Source organism: Camelus dromedarius, chromosome 17 (assembly GCF_036321535.1).
Source record: "Camelus dromedarius isolate mCamDro1 chromosome 17, mCamDro1.pat, whole genome shotgun sequence".
Lineage (NCBI taxonomy): Eukaryota > Metazoa > Chordata > Mammalia > Artiodactyla > Camelidae > Camelus > Camelus dromedarius.
The window spans coordinates 36531449-36553844 of NC_087452.1; the positions used below are offsets into that span (position 1 = coordinate 36531449).

Genomic DNA, 22396 nt, shown 5'->3' on the forward strand with positions numbered 1-22396 from the left:
ATCTGAAAAGACCTGCAGAAGATTTCTAGCGCAGTACCTGATCATTCCATTCGCCAAGGAAGACACCATTGCTGCAAATGCCTGCTCAAGTGGCTTCTCTGAGCCCTTCTGGTTAACCTGTAAAAAATTTAAAGTATCATAGCTCTCTTTTAAGCTTAATTAAAAGGAGAGAGTGACACAACATGGCAGACTAGGAAGCTCTAAGCTCTTGTACTCTCAAAAAAACATCAAAAAGAAAGAACGAAAAAAGAAAAAGAGAAGCCATCTAAATCAACTTTGTAGGAGCTCTGGAAAACAAAGGTTTACAGCAACCAAGCAAACACCCAATCAAGATAAAGCCATCTTCAAAAGTGTAAGGCAGTTTTATAGCATTTTTCTTGCCCTGATCTCACCCTTTCCTCAGTGCAGTGATGATCTGAGACTTAAGCAGCAGCAACACAGTTTTCAGTACCCCTCTTCAAATCGGAGGGAGCCAACCAAACCTTATTTGCAAATTACTGTGTATGTTTTGTTCTGATCTGAAGGAATGACTGGTTTGTCACTGGCATATATCTGAACACAGGCAGACAAAGTAGTAAACACTGTTCATACAAGCTACAAGAGGACTACAAACCAGCAGATGCCTAGGGCAAGACACTGCAGGTGAAGAGATAAAAAAGACCGTCTAAAGCCTGCAGAAGAAGCTGGGGTGATAGTCTTTGGGAAATTAGGATATTCAGAGCACGCCTAACTAGTAAGGGAAGGAGCACTGCGGCACAGGACCGGTCGGCAGAGACTGGGAGACGGGTTGTTCTCTTTCTTGTTTTTCCCTTTGTTTGTCTTTTTCAGTTCCTGGTACTCAAGGAAACTTGTCAAAACATTAGGTGAACACAAGCTAAAAGAATAGAGACTTCAGTGAGCATAAACGACAAGGAATAGTCTTTGCAAAAACAGTTTTGAAAAGTCTCAAAACAAATGGATTACTACACAACAATCAAAACAAAAACAAAACAAGAGCCAACCCCTGGGAAAGATGAATCTGACTTCCGAGTTACCACACTGGAAACATTCAACGCCCGATTTTCAACAACAAAATCACAGGCATACCAAAAAAACAGGAAAACAAGGCTTATTCAGTGGAAAAGGATGAACTGACAGAAATCATGCCTGCAGAAGTCTTATTATAAAAAGCTTTCAAAATAACTATCCTAAATAGGCTCAGAGCTAAAAGAAAACATGGACAAAGAACTAAAAGAAATCAGGAAAACGGTATATGAAAAAAATGGAAACAACAAACAAATTATTCAGAGTCAAATAGTAAGTCTGGAGCTTTAAAGTATAAAACAAATTAAAAAGTCCCTAGAGGAATTCAGCAGCACATCTGAGCAGGAAGAAAAAGGAATCAGCAAACTTGAAAATAGGGCAAATGAAACTAAGTCGGAAGAACAGAAAGAAAAAAGAATCAGCAGCTGAACCAAGCCTAAGGGACTTCTGGGACACCATCTCGTAGGCAACATATTCATTATGCGAGTCCCACAAAGAGCAGAGAAAAAGGGTCAGAGAGATTATTTAAAGAGAAAATGGCAAAAAAAAAAAAAAGAGAGAAAATGGCAAAAAAAAAAACCCCCAAAAAACAAAAAAAAACAAACCCAATTTGATGAAAGATATAAAGCTTTAAGAAGTGCACCAATCTCCAGATAAAACAAACCCAAAGAATCCCACACAGAACACATTATATAACCAAACAGCTGAAAGACACAGAGAGAGGATCTCAAAAGCAGCAAGAGGAGACTCATCACATGAAAGGGATTCTGAATAGAACTGTATGCCAGTTTCTCTTCAGAAACATTGGAGGCCAGAAGGCAGTGGGATGATATAATTAAGGTACTTAAAGAAAAGAACTGCCAACCCCAAATTTGATGTCTAGCAAAACTTCCTTCAAAAATGAGAAATTAAGACATTCTTAGACAAACAAAAGCTGAGGGAGTTCATTATCAGTCGATCTGCCCTACCAGAAATGCTAAAAGGAGTCCTTCAGGTTAAAATGGAAGTGCACACAAATACATGTATGTGTATGCATGACTGGGACATTGTGCTGTGCACCAGAAACTGACACTGTAACTGACAGTACTTAAGTAAGGTAAATAAATAAATAAACAAATAAAGTCAGTCAGTCAGTCAAGGAAAAAAAAAGTATACTACAAAGTAACTCAGAGCAACATAAAGGTATTAAGATCTCCAGTAAAGGTAAATACATGGGCAAATATAAAATGCACTTTGTAACCCTGGTCTGTCACTAGGACTTAAAAATCAAATGCATAAAAAATAATCATAAACTATGTTATTGGGAAGAAAATGTATGAAGATGTAATTTGTGACACTGAGACTATAAAGGGGAGAGAAAAAGCTTTAAGGAACAGAATTTCTGTACACAACTGAGGTTAAGTTGGTATTAATTCAAATTGGATACTGTAACTTTAGGATGTTATATGTAATCCTCATGGTAACCACAAAGAAAATATTTGTATAATATACACACAAAAGGAAATGAGAAGGTAATCAAAAGACGTCACCACAAAAACAAAACAAAACAAAACAAAATGGAGGGACAAAAACTACAAGAGGTATGGAAAAAAATAGCAAAATTGCAGAAATAAGTCTATAAATCAGTAATTACTTAAAAAATTAATGGATTAACTCTCCAACCAAAAGGCACAGGTTGGCAGAACAGATTAAAAACATGATCCAACAATAGAGTACAATAATTCACTTTAGATCTAAAGTCACAAACAGGTTAAAAGAATGGAAAAAGATATTCCATGCAAAAAGTAATCAAAAGAACTAGGGTGGCCATATTAATATCAGACAAAATAGACTTTAAGTCAAAAACTGTTATAAGGATAAAAAAGAACATTATATATTGATAAAAGAGTGAATTCACCAGGATGATATAACAATTAAGATACATATGCACCAAACATCAGAGCCCCAAAGTATATGAAGAAACAATGAAAAAATTGAAGGGAGAAAGACAGTTCTACAATACTCGGAGACTTCAATAGCTCACTTTCAGTAACAGAACAACCAGACAGGTCAATAAGAAAATAAAGAATCTGAATTAGACCTTAGATACAGATAGAACATTCCATCCAACAATAGCAAAATACACATTTTTCTCATGCGTCCCTGGAACAGTCTCCAGGATAGACTGTTCAGCCACAAAACAAGTCTTAAGTAAATTTTAAATGACAGAAATCATCCAAAGCTTTTTTTCTGATCACAATGGAAAAAAGCTAATCATCAATAACACAAGAAAAACTAGGCATTTCAAAAATACATGTAACTTAAACAGCACACTCTTAAACAACTATTGGATTAAGAGAGAAATTAGAAAATACCTTGAGACAAATGAAAATGAAAATGCAAAACACCACAACTTACGAAAAAAAGCAAAAGCAATGCTAAAGGGAATTTACAGCTGGAAACATGTACATCCATAAATAAACAAACATACATTCATAAATAAAACCTTTTATCAATTATACCACTTTTCACTGTAAGGAACCAGAAAAAGAGCAAATGAAACTCAAAGCTAGCAAAGGGAAGGAAATAAGATTAGAACAGAAATAAATAGAATAAAAAAAATAGAGAAACAGAGAAAAGTCAATGAAACCAAAAGTTGGTTCTTTAAAAATATCAACAAAATTGACAAACTTTTACCTATAATGACCAAGAAAAAAAGGGAGAAGAATCAAATGACTAAAATCAGGAATGACAGTAAGGATATTACTACCATTTTGAAAAAATGAAAAGGATTAAAATATGAACATTTTTTGTCTATTAAGGAAGTGGATAATGTAGATGAAAGGAACAAATTTCTAGAAACATATAATCTATCACAATCAAATCATGAAAAAACAGAAAATGTAAATAGACTTATAAATACGAGAGAGACTGAATCAATACAAAGAAAAGCCCTGGACCAGATGGCTTCACTCTGATGATGGTTCACAAAGTTTCTACCAAAAAATTACATGTGAACACTAATCTACCTCAAAATCTTCCAAAAAAAACTGAAGAAAAGAGGCTTCCTATTTCATTCTATGAGGCCAGGATTATCCTGGTATCAAAACCAAACAAAAACACTACAAAAAAAAAAAAAAAAGTAAAGATCATTATGTCTTATGAATATTGTTGCAACGCCCCCACAAATACTGCTAAATACAAATCAAAATCAGCAGCATACAAAAGGAGTATATACCAAAACCAAGTAAGATTTATCCCCAGAATGCAAGGGTGGTGCAACATGCAGAAATTAATAAATATAGCATACAACATTAACAGAATAAAGGGGAAAACAAACAATGATCATCTCGACTGATACAGAAAAAGTATTTAACAAAATTCAACACCCTTTCTCAATGAAAACACTCAACACAATAATCTAGGACTACAAGGAAACCTCCTCAACATGATAAAGGTCATAGATGAAAAACCCACAGCCAGCATCATCCTTGATGGTGAAACACTGAAAGCTTTTCCCCTAAGATCAGGATCAAGAGGATTTCGACTTTTGCCACTTGATTTCAACATAGTATTAGAAGTCCTAGACATGGTAATTAGGCAACAAAAAGAAAAAAGCATCCAAATTGGAAAGGAAGCAGTAAAATTATCTGTTTGCAGATGACATAATCATGTATGTAGAAAACTCCATGAAAAACTTTTAAGAGATAATAAATGAATTTAGCAAAGTTGCAGCATACAAAATCAAAATACAATAATCAGTTGCACTTCTATACGCTAATAACAAACAATCCAAAATGGAAACTAAGGAAACAATTCCATTTATAATAACTTCAAAAAGAATAAAATACTCAGGAATAAAATTAACCAAGAAGAGGAAAACTCATATACTGAAAACTATAAAACATTACTGAAAGAAATTAAAGAAGACATAGATAAATGGAAAGATACCTGTGTTCACAGGCTAAAAAGCTTAATATTGTTAAGATGACAATACTACCCAAAGTGATCTGTAGTTTCAACGTAATCTCTATTAAAGTTCCAATGGCATTTTTTTTTTCAGAAATAGAAAGACCCATCCTAAAATTCATATGGAAGGTCAAGTGACCCCCAAGTAGCAAATAACAACAACAACAACGACGTTGGAGGACTCGTATTTCATGATTTCAAAACTTACTACACAAAGTCATAGTAATCAAAACAGTTTTGTACTGGCCTAAGAACAGACATAAAGACCAATGAAACGGAGAGCCCAAAAATAAACCATTGTTGAGCCGATTCTTGACAAGAGTGTCAAGATCATTCAGTGGGGAAAGGGCAGTCTTCAACACTGGTAATGGGGAAACTGGATATTCACATGCCAAAGAATAAAGTCAGACCCATTCTTTACATCATATACAAAAATTCACTCAAAATGGATCAAAGACCTAAACATAAGATCTAAAACTATAAAATTTTTAGGAAAAAAACAGGAGAAACTCATCAGGACATCAATCTGGTGGTTATTTCTTGACTATGACACCACGAGCACAAGCAAAAGATAATAAATTGGATTCATCAAATAAAGAACTATTGCACATCAAAGGACATTATTAAAAACATGAAACGACAACCTAAAGAATGGGAGAAAATGTTTGCAAAGCATATATCTGATAAGGAATTAATTCCAGTATATACAAAGTAGTACTATAACTCAACAACAAAATCTGACTACAGCTGATTAAAAGTGGGTAAAATACTTAAGTAGACATTTCTCCACAGAAGATATACAATGGCCAATAAGTGTATGAAAAGATACTCAATGTCACACTAGTCATTAGAGAAATGCAAATCAAAACAAGACACCACTCCACATCCCTAAGGATGCCTCTAGTCAAAAAACAAAACAAAAAAGCAAATCCAGAAAATAGCAAGTGTTGACAAGGACATGAAAACGTGAAACCCTGGTGCATTGCTCGTGAGAATGTAAAACGTAGCTACCGTGAAGAACAGTACGGTGGTTTCTTAAAAAGATAAACACAGAATTACCATACGATCCAGCAATTCCAACTCTAGGTTTATACATAAAAGAACTGAAAGCAGAGACTCAAAAAGATAGTTGCATACCAATGTTTAGAGCAGCGTGAGTCACAATAGCTAAAATGTAGAAACAACCCAATGTCCATCAGTGGATCAATGGATAATGTATATGGATATACACACAACAGAGTATTATTCAGTCTTAGAAAGGAATAAAATTTTGATACATGCTATAACATGAATGGACCTTAAAAACATTCTAAGTGAAAGAAGCAAGACACAAAGGAACAAATATTACATGAAACAATTTATATGGGGTACCAAGAATAGGCAATTTATACAGACAGGAAGTAGAATGGAGTTTCCAGGGGCTGAGGTGAGGGTTAATAGGAAGTTACTGTTTAATGGATACTGAGTTTCCATCTGGTATGGTGAAAAGTTCTAGCAATGGCTAGTGGTAATGGTTGTACAAACACTGTAAAATATTTAATGCCACTGAACTACACACTTAAAAATAGTTAAAATTGTAAATTTTCTTATGTTAAAAAAAAAACAAAAATGATGCTAAGGTTTTATTCCAAGAAATGTTAAGAAACTTACCAGATTGATTATGATTTGTTTTCCATAAATAATTACTTGTGAATCAAAATGCCTCTGGAAGCCATCCAGCTAGAGGGAAAAAAAAAAGTTACATGCTTTGCCAGATTACATTATAAGAATATTTATGTATGTTAAAAAAAAGTATCTCTTTAAATGTCCTATCTCTACAGTCAAAAGAATGACATTAAGATGGACCATGTCTTCTAGATATTCTAAGTACAATGTAGTAAGCAGTAATTATAAGCCATTCTACTCTGAACTATAGTAGTACAGAATACACGAAATATACTAAATATTCTAAATACTGTAAGGCTGCAAATCTTACTGAGATCTGTAAAATCGAAATCTGCCATATCATTATATCAGTTTGTTTTCCACATTTCTAACGTGCCATCTATACAGCCTTTTGGTTTAGAGGTTCACTAGGTGCCAGAACCAAGGACAAAGGCCTCAAAGATGTTGAATTCTGACTTATGAGGAATAAATACACGCTCTACATGCAAGCTATAATGCCACTAAGCTTCTGCTTATAGCCAATGAGAAAACATGGAAGATACACACATGATTTGCTACTTTGTTGATCAGTGGCTGTGGTTTGTACTTGAGGTTTGGTCTCTGAGACCAGTAAAGTGGTATTGATCCTCGAGTCTAAAAGAAAAGAAAGATATGTAAAAAGAAACATACACACAAACTTGTTTTTCTCAGCTTACTGTCAGGGGTATACACATATTAGTGACTGCAAATGAAAAAATAAAAACACAACCTATCAACTACGAAGAAATCCATGTGTACTTGCTCCTAAAGTTCTTATTTTGTGGGGATACATTTGGAAAGGACGTTTTCCTCCTCATTTTATATACTGGGGTAGTAGACAGTTGTGTTTCTGAAGTCTAAAATAAATCAATTTATCTACAAGTAAGAATTACCAAGTTATGTCTGCTATATAATTTGGCATTATAATAAAATTAGAAAATTGCTTTATTCATTATGAAAAGAACATGTTTATGAACTTAAAAACATTTTTTGCCACTACTGCTCTGAAGCAGCAAGTGACTGACATCCCAGAGACTACGTCACACCGAAGGGCAAGGCGGGTAAAGTCTGTCCTAAGACAGGATGCTTGTCCTGTCACTGCTGTCCTGAAGAAGTCTGAAGAGTTAAGCGGACAGATGGCTCCATTTCCCTAATTCACCCTCCTAGGCCCTACCCTATCCTTTAGGGAACTGATTCAAGGGCAGGCAGTGTCAGCAGCTGAGTGTCAGATCTTTGTTCTGGGTGAACTTTTTCCACATTGTAGATGGTACTACTTTAAAAAAGGAGCAAAGAGGAGAAAAACTTCAACCATGTAACAGGAAATTACAATCCAAGTAGAAAACCAACTGGCTGGCTGCCTAAAAGACGCATTAACTTGCCTGTACAAATGAAGCCCTGCTCCCGTTGTAGTGCACAATTTGTTCTGTTTCTACAAAGTTAGCTGCATGGCCTTCAGAATCAATTCCTAAATTGGAAAAAAAAAATAATAACTGTATTTATTATGTAAGAAAAACACCAGAAACTCACTAATTCTAACTTGAAAACAATTAAGTCAGTTCACATTAGTGGAAAAAAACTTATAAAACTACATTTCAAACAAACACACAATACACCATCAGAAAGCTCACAGAAATTTACTTATTTAAAGAGACTTTGAAGGGGAGTATTAAGGATCTATTAATAACTAGATGATGTTGCTATTTAGTATGTCAATTGTTGGTATATACACAGTTCCTGTAAAACAGTGTTTCTCAAATGTGGGACATATTTTAAAGACAAAAGTCTCATACCCTGAGAGTATGTCCATAGATCCCAGCTCAAAAAATACTATTTTAGAAGTTAAAACCATTAAACACAGTATTAAATGCAAATGTAGGCATTTTAACTGTTAACAGTATTTTGTCATAACGATGCAAACAGTCCAGCAGATGCTCATAATTTTAATTATCAGCGAAAGCACAAAAATTGTATATGAGAACTACAATTTCTATAACTCCATGAATATACCCACAAAGCCTAATTTGAAAAGCACTGCTCTTAAATATTTAGCCTTGATTTGGCTTATCCTTCAGAAGTTTGAAGCACTACTTAAAAATCTTGTGTATATTACCTACTTTTACTAAGAAAAGCTTGCTAAGCAAAGGCAACTTCCAAGCTAGTCCCTGACTCAAATTATCAGAAAAAAATAAATGAATTTTCAACCGTCTCAAGTATTTATTAACCTCTTTTCTATCTGATACATTTCTCAAACATACACCATTTAGAGATGTAACATATAACATCAGTGTTTTTGTTAATATATTTCCAGAAGGGGACAAAATTGAGTCAAAACAGCAATAAAATGCCTTCTAAATATCTTCTAAAATTATTTGTCAGAAGCATGGGTTGTACTTGGTTCTTCCCATAATTCCCATTGAGGAATAATAAATAGTTATTTTAAAAAGTGAGATTGAGAATAAGAGTGAGATTGTGTGTGTGAGAGAGAGACTGATCTTTATGAAGAAATTTCAAATATATATTAAATTGGAAAAAAAACTAAGGTGCAAGAAAATGTACACAAGATATAACTGCTGTTTACAAAAGGAGGAGAACATGCTTATTTGTAGTCAGAACTGACAAATATTTTTAAATTGCAAATCTTTTTATACTTTTGATATCTGATCTATATGAATGCATTGCCAACTCAAAATTTTTCATTAAAAAAAAGACCCCATCCAAGAAAACTCTAGTTACAATGAGGACTGCTAACTCTAATCCTGGTTCTGCGACCTTGGCCAGGTCACTCACTCGACGTCTTTCTTCCTCTGCCGCATCAGCAGATATACTGAAGGAGATTAACCAGATAATTTTTACAATTTCCTGGCCCAAAACTTGTACGATTTACCTAGGGTCCATAGAATTTTATACTGATATACTTGAGCTTAAAACAAATAGTAAGAGTTAGAGGAACTCCTTTTCGTAATGACAGTAACTTTGATTTTGAAAGCTTAGTTTAAGCAAGTTAGCATGTTGCTAGTACAAAGGCCAAAGAGTGCTCAGATGTAAATCTTTAAAGCCGAAGGAATAAAGTCAAATGTCAAGCTTTATACACGCAAAGAAACCAAAAGCAATAAAAGAAAATACTCTCTCGTATGAGTTTAGGTTATTGAAAACTACAGTAAATTCAGCTGTGCTTTCAGACATCCAGCAAATGACATGATCAACTCCTCCTGAAGCAGTAAGCAGCAGCCTCCAGCGTCTGCCATCTGCCATGTGCCATGTGGCTGGAGTCAAGCACAGAAGACCTACCTAATTATTACAATGAAGCAGGAGATAAATATTTAGCAAGGCTATCAAAGGACAACGAAAATAAAATATAAAAGGTTACATTCGTGTCACCACGAGCCAAACATTAATTAGAAATAGGTACACCCCAGTACTGAATCATGCTGACAAAATTAATCTCACCTCTCACATAATAGCGCACACCAGCTCTGAAACAACTCCTCCTCGAAATGAGAATCCAATCAAAGTATTTTCCATTAATGGAACATGAGTGCATAGTAATAACTTAACTACATTAAGAAAAATATAATATATGGAGAAGTCATATGTATTATTTTCATTAAATTTGAATCTATCTTAGTAAAAATGACTCTGTCTTTGAGAGAAGAAAAAGGACAGAAGATAAGCAAACAGATCTTTTTTGGTCCTTTATGAATATCCAAGTCCTTAGTGCTATAATACTCAATGACATATAGATGCTGTGTTTAACTGCTCATTACAGTGTTTCTATTTAAATAATGATTTCCTTTTCCAGATATTCTTAACTTTCTGAAAGTAAAGACTTAAGTATTAACTATATCACAAAAAAATCTTTGAATGAAAAACGAATTTAAAATAGATTAACCTTCAAATAAGAAATGGAAAAAGGGGGAAAGAACTAGGCTACTGAAGTTTAAAAAAAACCCTAAAATATATTATATGCATAATTACAATTAACAGTTGGTAAGCATATAAATATTTACAGACCAAACTGTAAGTTAAAGATTATCCAGAAGCAGAAAATTTAACTCTACTTTTTCCTTGACACAGGAAAAGTGAACGTGAATATGAAAAAAAGAGCATATCCCCCAAGCTTTTCTGGATATAAAACTATTTCCCTCACCACCGTTAACGGTCCACGCTGCACACTGACTCACTACCACTCAGGAATGTGGGAGGGTTATGTACCTGGAAATTCTATGCTGCCGCAGAAGCCTTTGGAGATGGCAAACCACTTACATTAAAATAGTTATTGTGAAATAAATAGAAAAGAGTATTTATTACATAAATATTTATAAAAACACCCATTTATGGGGAGTTATTGCTTAATGGATACAGAATCACTGACTGGGGTGAGGGGAACTTTTTGATGCTGTTTGTACAACACTGTAAATGTAATTAATGCTACTTACTAAACTGCTGCTTAAAAATGCTTAAAATGGTGAATTTTATGTTAAATATATCTGGTCACAATAAGAAATATTAAACATACACACACCCCCACACGTGACCCCCCAGCACCTCTGACACACCCAGAGGGCACTCAGCCCTCTGCCTCCAGCTCCCTACTGCCCCCAGGAGGTAACACTATCTACTCAGCTCATCAACTTACTTGTCTTTCTAGTTTTGCCACTGAACACTTTATTGTTTAGTCTGAATAGTTTTTGACCTTTTTTTTTAATTTAACAGAATGTAAACATATATTCTTTTGGCTTGCTTTATTTGTCCAACATTATGTTCCTGAGGTTCACCTGCTGCCACGGCTGTATAATATTCCACTGCATGAATATACCATAGTCTCCCCATTCTACTGCCCGGGTTTCTTAAGTTTTTGCTATCACACAACAAACATGTCTGTTTGTGAATCTGTGGAGGTGACTCTAAGGAGCAGTACTCCTGGGTCACAGAGTACATTCACCATCTGACTGTATTAGAAAATGCCAAATTGTTTTCAGAATTTCTTTGACTTTTCATCCTTACCAACATTTGATAACTGTCTGCTTTTTAAATGTCTGCCGGACTGGTGGGTGTAACAGAGAGACGGGTTTCTTTTACTGTTTCAATGGCCTTAATTTTTTTCCTTCCTCATTTGTTTGGGTTTGCCCTATGGTTATTTTCTATAGATAACATTTAAAAATATAATTTAATTCATCATTATAAAGCACAACTGCATAATAAAACAAGTATCCATAAACCTGCCATCCAACTTCAGAATAGCATCAAAACCCTGAATCTAATTACCTGTTCCTTCTTCATCCCATCCAACTGCCTTCTTGCCCAGAAGTAACACCTATGCTCAGGCATGTGGAGACCATTCTGCTTTTTGAGTTTCATTACAGGAAACCATGACTTAAAAACACACAGCTTGCTTTTGAGTTTTATAAAAATGGCACAACACTCTAAGTAAACTTCAGGCCCCGAGTAGGTTCTGAAGAGTCATCCTTGAACTGCATGGAGCAGTTCGCTCCTCTTCAGTGCCGCGTGCAACCTGTAAGGACTATACCACAGAGATGGGATACTGCTGCTGCTGGAACTCGTGGTGTTCTCAGTCTGCTCTAACAGTGGTGCTGTCGACATTCCTGTAAAAACCTCCTGGCATAAACATACTGGGTATGCAGATACACAAGAAAATGCCAAATAGTTTTTAAAACAGTAACCCAAAGACACTAGCAGTATGAATTTCGAATGACTCATCCCTCTGTTACCTGGTATCATCTGAATTAATAATGACTTATCTTGAGCTCCCAAATCACAGTCCTTTAAAACCCACAGTGCAAGAGAAGATGCCACAGCAGCATTCAGTCATTTATTCACCCAAATTATCAATTTGGAGCCAAGGCACAAAGATGAATCAGACATGAGCCCATCTTGAGAGAACCGAGTACAGCATGGGTGTGTCTGACTGCTTTATGAATCATTCTCCTCTGATTACGAGTATCCACCCAGAAAGCATGCAAGGAACAAGAGGAAAACAAAAATCATGCAGAATTTCACCACCATCACACAACTTTTCAAATGTCAGTGTATTCACTTCTAGCCGTTTAGTGACTCCCAGGGCCACACACTCCCACTTGGGACGCCCATTTCACACTTTCTCTTCAACCTCCAACTACTACTCACAGCTAACGGCACTGCTCCCAATTCCACCGTGAAAATAAAAGCCATCCACACGCTCCCACCACGTCTGTCTGCCTGCCAGCCTCCACATCCACCCATCTGCTTCCCTTCTACCCCGGGGCGCAAGCCGGATGGCGGATGAGCTGTCTGTGCACTAGACGCCGCCCCTCACACTACGACATCTCACTCTGAGTAACTCTATGACCTGACCTTCCAGTTCACTTCCTCTGGTTCCCCCACTTCACAAGTCCTTTGTCCTCACTGAGGCCGACAGTCCGTGGTTCCAGCATTTATTCACTACCCGGAACCCCCTTCAGGGTGTCGCCTCTCTTTCTCCACACCTTTCTCTTCTCTATACACATTCCTTGCTTCGACGATCTCATCCTGCTTCGTGGCTTTAAATGCCGTCTATAACCTGAGGACTCTCAGATTTCTGTCTCCAACGTGGACTTCTCTCCTCAATTCCAGTCCCATAAATCCATGTTTTCTTGACATCTTTACTTGGATATTTACAGAAGTCTCAAGCTTAGCATGTCCAAATCAAAGTCCAGATATTCTGGCCTCCCTCCCACCTCGACTCTTCCCCATCTCAGTGGATGGCTTCCTTCCACTTACTCTGGCCCAAAACCTTAAGATTCATACTAAAATCTCTTTCACTCCCCATGTACAGTTGGTCAGAAAATCCTTTTAGCTCTACCTTCAAAACATATCTAGAACCTGATTGTTTTTCATCACCATCATCTACCACCCTGGTCCCAGGCAACCTCTCACCCGGATCCCCTCCTTTGCTCACCTTTGGCCTTTCCCTACATCACTGTCAGAGTGATCCTATATTACTGTGCCAATCCTCTACTCTAATCCCGACAGTTTCTCATAACAGTTACAGTAAAAGACAAAACCTATAAAGCTCGGCATAGTGTGGGCCCAGCTCCCCTGTCCACTCTGCCCTGGACATGCTCCCGCCCTGGGCCCTCTGTTCTTGCTGTTCTCTCTGTAAGTATTCGGAACATCTCACTACCGTTCTTATCAAAAAGCTACACTAAACAAAAGCCAATGAAAAGCTTTGGATTTAAAGCTAAATGGATAAACTGCTTCTAAAATTGCCTAGAAAGAGTGTTCTGTAATTAATCTCATTTGAAATTAATCTGATTTGATATTATTTGCCCACTGACAATATTATTTTGGAATTTAACACACAAACACACACACACAGTTGGCCCAAATCCTTAAAGCTCTACCTAAACGGTACATTTGTTATTATTTTATCCTTGGAAGAACTTAAGAGAGCTCCAGGGAGGGGAGTGAAAAACAAAAACAAAAACCAGAATAAACAAGAGCTTTTATCCTAACATTTTCTGTCTTTCATTTCGCCACAACTGTGGAAGATGCTTCCTCCATTACTTTTCTGCTTTTAAGTATAACCAGCAGAATAATTTAAGGAAGTCACACTAATACAGTGAACAAGTAAGTCACCACTGTTGTGTTAGTTAATAATCTTCTCTGAGGGTCCTTGATAGAAAGACCCCCTCCGTTTCTGCAGGGCAGAGTCCCGATTACAGGTCCTCATGAGCACACTGTGCTTCCCCTTGAACAGCCAGCTCACCTGGCTTCCCTATTTTGATTATGGTGTCTATGATAAAGTAAATTTTTAAAATGAACTTACAATTAGATCACTCATTTTGCGTTTGCACTAACTGCCCCACCAGCATTATTCTTTGTACACTATTATTTTCACTTTTCTGTGGTTATTTCAAATGACAAATATGATTTTTAATTATAATTCTCTCCAAGTTGCTGATCACCCTAGTTTGAGTCTAACTTTTTTAATTACTAAGGAAAAGTTTCAATAGTCAGGCTAAAATTACTCTTGTTTATTGATACAAAGTCTAACAAAGGCAAACATAGAACAAGTATTTCTTCTTTTAAACCACCAGCCCTGGAACTCTTTAAACAGAGAGAGAATAATTTAGTCTAGAGTTCATTCTGTTTAAAACAAAACAAAACCAAACCCCCACTGGTCATTTAACCAGTATTCTAAGATTTTATGTTAATGGCTTCATTTTATTACCAAAAGCAATTTCTACTAATTCTAAAATACTGTCCTCATGCAACATTTGAGACTGTCTTTAAATCTGCCTTAATATGTAAAGAATGACTGCTAGAAAACTAAAGAGTAATATGTAAGGATACAGCCATGTAATACTGGAAGAGCAAACCGATGGACCTGAAATGAAGATACATGTTATTATTTAGGGATAAGTATACTTTAAAAATAAAGAAATGAAGCCCTACATAAAAAATATTTACAGATGGGGAGGTAGTATATAAATTTAACAAGGCAGTAAGCTTATGGGCAACTTTTAATTTTAAAAAACTTCTCTAATATAACATTATCTTTTCAATGAAAAAATTTAAGTATGTGCTACAATCATTTGGTCTTGAACATTCGCAGAGTCTGGAACACTAATAAAACTACATGAAGTTGCAGAATGTTTATCTCCCTCCTTTTCAGTCTTTGCCTATAACAACTTCACTCTTCCAGGGAAAAGACAGCCCTGTGCTGATTGTTTCAGTTCAAATTACTTTTCCAAAAAAAACAAAGCAAATGCCAAGAAATAAAGCCATGATGCAAATCTACTTACTGAGATTCAATACATTACGCTTCCTGGCTGGGCCCCCTGTTTACACCTCATTTGTATAAAGGAGGACAGAGGGAGGCGACTTCTATGCCTGTGTATCCTGGGTGACTGAAGGGAGTCACACCCCACAGGAAGACAAGCGTACAGCTCTCCACTTGCCCGGGGAATTAGCTCTGGCACCTGATTTCTACATTATTCATCCATCAACACCCATCCTATCTCTCTTACTTATAAAAAAATATTTTTACTTAAGCATTTCTTTAAGGCTTCTATAGATGATCAGAATAAAATAATTAGGTTTCCTCCACCTAGAACAATGTGAGAGGGTAGATCTGATTAGAGTTTGTAAGTTATAAATGTTTAGAGTTAAATTGGAATTCTTTGCCAAAATCCTTGGTGATTAGGTAGCCATTTTATTACATGTATTCAATTAAAGCCTGGACTGTAGCAAATAAGCTGATTTTATTTAGTGTACATTACCTCTGGCTGAGCAGAAAGTTCCCTTAGAAGATGACCATTCCATACAAACCGCTGGTCTGCCTAAGAGAGGAGTTTTAAAATTAATAAACTATCTCCCACCAAGTTGAGTTTGTACAGGAAGAAAACTGTAACAATCAGTGTCTCCACCTGGTGGCTAGAAGGTCTCCTTGGCATGCTCCACACAGAATGCTTGCCCTCCAACCTGGCCGTCCTCTGGGCATTCCCTTCTCCTTGCCTCAAGCCAGGGCTGCTGGCTAGACACAAACTGGAAGTCCTCGCAGGCTCTTTCTCTTATATTCAGTCAACTGTCAAGTCCTAAATCTCCGTCCAGATCCATCTTCTCTTCTGCAACTCTATTCCCACCACCCTGGGCCAATACTTGACTGCAGCCCAGCTACCGCCTCCCTTGCCTCCAGTCCTGGCCTGGCCCTTCACACCCTTCCTCCACGTGCTGCCAGCAGGAGATGTCGCCTGTGTGCTGGAAGTTCACTGGCTCTCTGTCATCTAAAGAACTGCATCGTCACATGGCCTAACCAGTCCTGGAATCCAGCAGCCCCTACTTAACTCTCTGATTTCATCTCTAGCCACTCTAACTTTCAAACTGTAAATACAGAAGAAGCTCCCTCAACAACACAGATTAGCCAATTCTATCCATTCTCTTTATAAAACACACCAGGGGACACTCCCCTGTCCCTGTCCCCAGCTGAAAGTCACGGGAATGGCTCTTGCACTCAGGCATAGCTAGCTGAATGGCATATTCCCTGAGATTTTGGTGTGTCCCAGGCAGACTGTGCCCATTTGTACTTGTTATTCATCATAACATAATTTAACTAAATATTTTATAAATCAATGAAATAAGACTTAAAAACAAACTGCTATTTCTATAAAGTTGAATGACTCAAGAATATAACTTGATAAAAGGCAAGCTGCTAAAAACAAAACTTCTGTTGAATTAGGAGTGGGAATGGCAACTATACAAAATTAGAGAAACAGTAAAAATCTGTAGGATTCTGCAAGCAGATTGCTCTGTAAGTGTCAAAATTTTTAACGAGAATCAAACTGGAGCACATAATGGATATAATTTATATAGGAAAGACAATTAGGAATCAAGGAACCAAAAACAAACAAAAGCTTATGGTCCTACAAACAATCGACCAATCAATGTAAAATTTTAAGTTGAGATAAAATGTTTACAGTATATATGGTTCGTTTATCACCTTTATGATTCCTTATGTTAACTGACTTTTTTTTTTTTAACTGAAGTACCCTCAGTTATAATTTGTCAATTGCTGGTGTACAGCACAATGTCCCAGTCATGCATATACATACATACATTTGTTTTCATATTTTTTTTCCCATCAAAGGTTATTACAAGATACTGATCATAGTTCCCTGGCTATATAGAAGAAACTTTTTAAAAATCTATTTTTATATATAGTGGCTAACATTTGCAAATCTCAGACTCCCAAATTTATCCCTTCCCACCCCCTTTCCCCAGAAACCATAAGATTGTTTACTATGTCTGTGACTTTATTTCTGTTTTGTAGATGAGTTCAGTGTCTTTTTTTCTTTTTTTTTAGATTCCACATATGAGTGATATCATATGGTATTTTTATTTTTCTTTTCTGGCTTACTTCACTTAGAATGATGATCTCTAGGTCCAAACTCTGGACTCTTGATTAGCTGATAAAAAATTCCTTCCCATCCCAACAGATGAGATGGCTCCTTCTTCTTCAGTTTAGCCTGATACTGCCACAGCCTCTGTCTAGAACCCTCCCTCTCCCATTGTCACCTGACCAACAAAGCCTAGTCATCATTAAGTCTCAGCTCAAAGATGACCTTCCCCTGTTAAGTCGTCCCTGACTCCCCCAGACAAAGTGAGTCCCACCTTACTTCAGAGTCCCACCACACTCTGGTATGCATATCCATGACAAAATTATCCCTTGTACTGTGTGCCTGGACATCCGCTTCCCCAGTAGACTGCAGCCTCCCACAATGCAGAGGCATGTCTTTTCATTCTGTGTCCCCAGTGGCTCATACAGTGCCTGGCACAGAGCAGGCAACTGAGACATTTCATAGCACAAATGGAGACTGTAGCAACTGCTTTTAAAAGCAAGAGTCTCTTTGCAATTAAAAGCCAAAGTTCTTGATTGCTTAGCTTACAACTAAACTTACATCAAAGTCCAGATATAATTTTACAAGATTAGACTATAAAATTTTTAAAAAGCCAGTCAACAAAAACATTGACTTAGGCTGAACTATATGAAATTATCACTTTTATAGGTCAATAATGGTCAATTAATGGCAATTGCATATGGTCCAACCTAAAAGGTAACTGACAGCAACCTTTGAAATTCCATCTGCCCCTGCACACAATAAATCTCCTAGAAGAAAACATAGGGAAAACATTCTCTGACACAAATCTTAGCAACATTCTCCTAGACCAGTCTACCCAGTAATGGAAAGAAAAGCAAAAATAAACAAATGGGACCTAATTAAACTCATAAGCTTTTGCACAGCAAAGGAAACCATGAGCAAAACAAAAAGACAACCTATGGAATGGGAGAAAATATTTGCAAATGATGTGACTGACAAAGGCTTAATTTCCAGAATATATACACAGCTCACACAACTTAATAACAAAAAACAACGCAATACAAAAATGGGCAGAAGACCTAAACAAGCATTTCTCCAATGAAGACATACAAATGGGCAACATGCACATGACAAAATGCTCAATACTGCTAATTATCAGAGAAATTCAAATCAAAACTACAATGAGATTTTACCTTACACCAATCAGAATGGTCATCATTTAAAAGTCCATGAACAATAAATGCTAGAGAGGCTGTGGAGAAAACACTGCCTAGTGGGAATGTAGTTTGGTGCAGCCATTATGGGAAACAGTATGGAGATTCTTCAAAAAACTAAAAATAGACTTACCATATGATCCAGCAATCCCATTTCTGGGTATATATCTGGAGAGAACCCTAATGCGAAAAGATACACGCACCCCTGTGTTCACAGAGGCACTATACACAATAGCCAAGACATGGAAACAACCTAAATGTCCGTGGACAGATGACCGGATAAAGAAGCTGTGGTATATTTATACAATAGAATACTACTCTGCCATAAAAAATAATAAAATAATGCCATTTGCAGCAACATGGATGGACCTAGAGATCATCATTCTAAGTGAAGTAAGCAAGAAAAAAAGAGAAAAATACCATATATCACTCATATGTGGAATCGAAAAAGAAAAAAAAAAAAGACAATATGAACTCATCTACGAAACAGAAACATACCCCCAGACACAGTAAACAATCTTATGGTTACTAGTGAAAGGGGGTGGGAGGGGATAAATTGGGATTCTGAGATTTACAAATATTAGCCACAATATATAAAAATAGATTTAGAAAAAACAGTTTCTTCTGTATAGCACAGGGAACTATGTTCAATATCTTGTAACGATAACCTTTGATGGAAAAAATATGAAAACAAATATATATATGCATATGCAAGATTGGGACATTGTGCTGTACACCAGAGACTGACACATTATAATTGACTGTACTTCAATAAAAATAAAAATAAACTAAATTCTGTCTGCCCCCTAGACATATCTACTTCTGCCAATAAAAAAATCAAGGCAGCAATTATCTAAGTTCTTGAATAGCAGAAATTTTAAGTTGAGATCATCTGAGCCCTAGTTTTTTGGGGGGCATTAATAATATTTATTTTAAACACTTTTATTGTGGTATGGTTTCTGTAAACTACACATATTACAGAAGTACAATTTGATGAATTTTGACAGATGTATATACCCATGAAACCACCACCACAATCAAGATAGCTAACATTTCCATCACTCTCCAAGATGTGTAATTTTCGAATCCCCAATTTATCCTTTCCCATCCCCTTTACCCTCTGGTAACCGTAAGTTTGTTCTCTATGTCTGTGAGTCTGTTTCTGTTTTGTAGGTAAGTTCATTTGTGTCTTTTTTTTTTTTTTTTTAAGATTCCACATATAAGAGCTATCATATAGCATTTTTCTCTTTCTGTAGCCCTAGTTTTAAAGATACATTTATCTTAATAAAAAAGCAAAAAATAAGCAAAATCCCACCTTAAATAAAAGCATATTTTTCAAGTTCTTAAGTTCTTACTTTTCTAGTTGTAGAAACTTTTAAATACCACTGCAGAAAGAACATCATCTGTCAGAACCATTACTTTTACAAACACAGTTATGTTGCTAATGCTAGTAAGTGTTACACCACAGAACACTAAGAGCTTGGCAATAACCAACATGCAGGTTTAGGCTGGATTTCTGAAAATGGACACCCCTGGTTCTCAATTCTGTCTGTGTAACATACATAGATTCTGCGGTCCTGTATTTGGAATTCTGATGTACACTTGAAACATGGTGTGTTTTCAAAGCCCCATACGTGATCCTGACACAGCCAGAACAGAGAGAAATTAATATATATTGTCACAAATGAAACAGAAGCATGTTCCTTGAAATTAAAATAATAATAATAATTGAAGATTAAGCTTACCCTTTCCAAGAGACTCATTTCCTGGAATTCTGGACTAGTGTTGGACAGTCGCTGCAAAGTATGGGTCAAATCATACGTTGTTGAGAAGTAAAACCCATCCACAGTCAAGACATGGTTTATCATTGCTAGGAAAGTTTTATTATCTTGTAACTGTAAACAAAGGAGAGAGAACAAGCAGTTTATTGCATACTTGAAAAGGAATCTATTAGCATGACAAAAGAATGAAAAATAAAAATCTGTTAAGTCCAGCTCTGTAAAATACCACTGGCACAAAGACTGGGCAAGGAGGCTGTTCGCCATTTCCCTAGGACCTGGGACAGTTCCTGACACATGGCCAACGCTCAACAGCATAGGGTATTACATTAACTGATTAGGTAGTACTCTCCACTGGTATCCTTCACAATTTTTACTCTAAAGGACAGAAGAGTTATTTTAACAAAACATCACCACCTTAGGTTATGACCTATTGTGTGCTAGACACTTTACACAGATTCTCCTTCATCTTTGCAACAACCCCTAGTTTAGTGTAATGATTCTCATCTGATGGATGAAAAACAAATTCATGAGAGGCCCAGTAACACACAGAGTCAATAACAAGAGAACAGAACCATCTTCATGCCTAAGAAACTTTACTGGTTTCGGCTAGTTGGGAAATAAAACAAAATTCTTTTTTCATTTTCTTTTTTTTTTTAAAGAGCAAAGATTGAAAAGTCCAGAAGAGAGAGAAGTGGCGAAGATGGTAGAGAAGGAAGACCTTGAACTCACCTCTTCCTATAGGCACAACTATTCACAGGGCAACTACCTATGAAAATGACCTGAAGACTAATAGAAAAGATTTTTCACAACTGAAGATATAAAGAAGAAAGCATTTCCTCCAAGATCAGGAAGAAGAAATAAACTGTCACTGTTTGCAGATGACATGATAGCATATACAGAAAACCCTAAAGACCAAAAAAACTAGTACAATAAATGAATTTAGTAAAATAGCAGGATATAAATTAATATACAGAAATCAGTTGCATTTCTATATGCTAACAGTGAACTAACAGGAAGAGAAATGAAGGAGACAATCCTATTTACAACTGCATGAAAAATAATAAAATATCTAGGAATAAATCTAAGCAAGGCGGTAAGAGATCTGTTATTGTAAAACTGTAAGACATCAATAACAGAAGACAACATAAACAGACTCATAGATACAGAATAAACTGGTGGTTGCCAGTAGGGAGGGGGGTGGGAGAGATGAGTGAAACAGGCGAGGATGAGTAATTAGAGACAAACTTCCAGTTATAAAATAAAGTCATGGGGATGTAACGTACAGTATAAGGAAGACAGTCAATAACATTGTAGTAACTTTGTACGGTGACAGACGGTGACTAGACTTATCATGGTGATCATTTTATGATGCATAAAAATACTGAATTACTATGTTGTACACCTGAAATGAATATAGTAAGTTTATTGTACTTCAATAAGAAAGAACAGAAGATCCAGTAAAAGTAATGTTTATTTTCTGATAATCATTTTAGCTGACTTTCCCAAGGAATACCGAGACTGACATTTTCACCTTGTTTTAAAAAGTAATTTTTCATGTTTGGTAATGTTTAATGTTTATCAAATTATTAACATGTCAGTCTACATGTTACAAATCTACATATTACAAAATTCTTAATTTGGCCTCAGACTTTAAAAAAAAAGGTGTAAATAAGCAAAACGTACACGGTGAAGAATGCCAAAATTAGTCACACGGCCCGACGATAAACTACAGCAATCAGGAAGAAACTGTTCAAGTAAATATTACTGGGCTATTAAATGAATACAACCATTTTTACCTTAAATTATCATGTCTTATAGAGAATGAATATATTAATACATTGATTGACATATATAATGTATATATAATAAAAAAATAAATTTTAAGTTTTAA

At 36.1% G+C, this 22396-nt stretch overlaps 1 protein-coding gene and 1 long non-coding RNA gene across 2 annotated transcripts in view; one reads left to right on the plus strand and one right to left on the minus strand.

Moving 5' to 3' along the window:
* The window catches only part of LOC116158213 (uncharacterized), a 30608-nt gene extending 8556 nt beyond the window's left edge, over nt 1–22052 (plus strand). The window contains exon 3 of the long non-coding RNA XR_010384872.1: nt 21165–22052. This is a non-coding gene — a long non-coding RNA (uncharacterized LOC116158213). The remainder of the gene's footprint in view (nt 1–21164) is intronic.
* SACM1L (SAC1 like phosphatidylinositide phosphatase) overlaps nt 1–22396 on the minus strand; it is a 61012-nt gene that overhangs the window by 11665 nt on the left and 26951 nt on the right. The window contains exons 5-12 of the mRNA XM_010982761.3: nt 20470–20619; nt 15915–15974; nt 14986–15019; nt 10102–10203; nt 8034–8119; nt 7183–7269; nt 6622–6690; nt 38–117 (exon numbers count right to left, since the gene is read on the minus strand). Of these exons, the coding sequence (XP_010981063.1) occupies nt 38–117; nt 6622–6690; nt 7183–7269; nt 8034–8119; nt 10102–10203; nt 14986–15019; nt 15915–15974; nt 20470–20619 (668 nt within the window). The remainder of the gene's footprint in view (nt 1–37; nt 118–6621; nt 6691–7182; nt 7270–8033; nt 8120–10101; nt 10204–14985; nt 15020–15914; nt 15975–20469; nt 20620–22396) is intronic.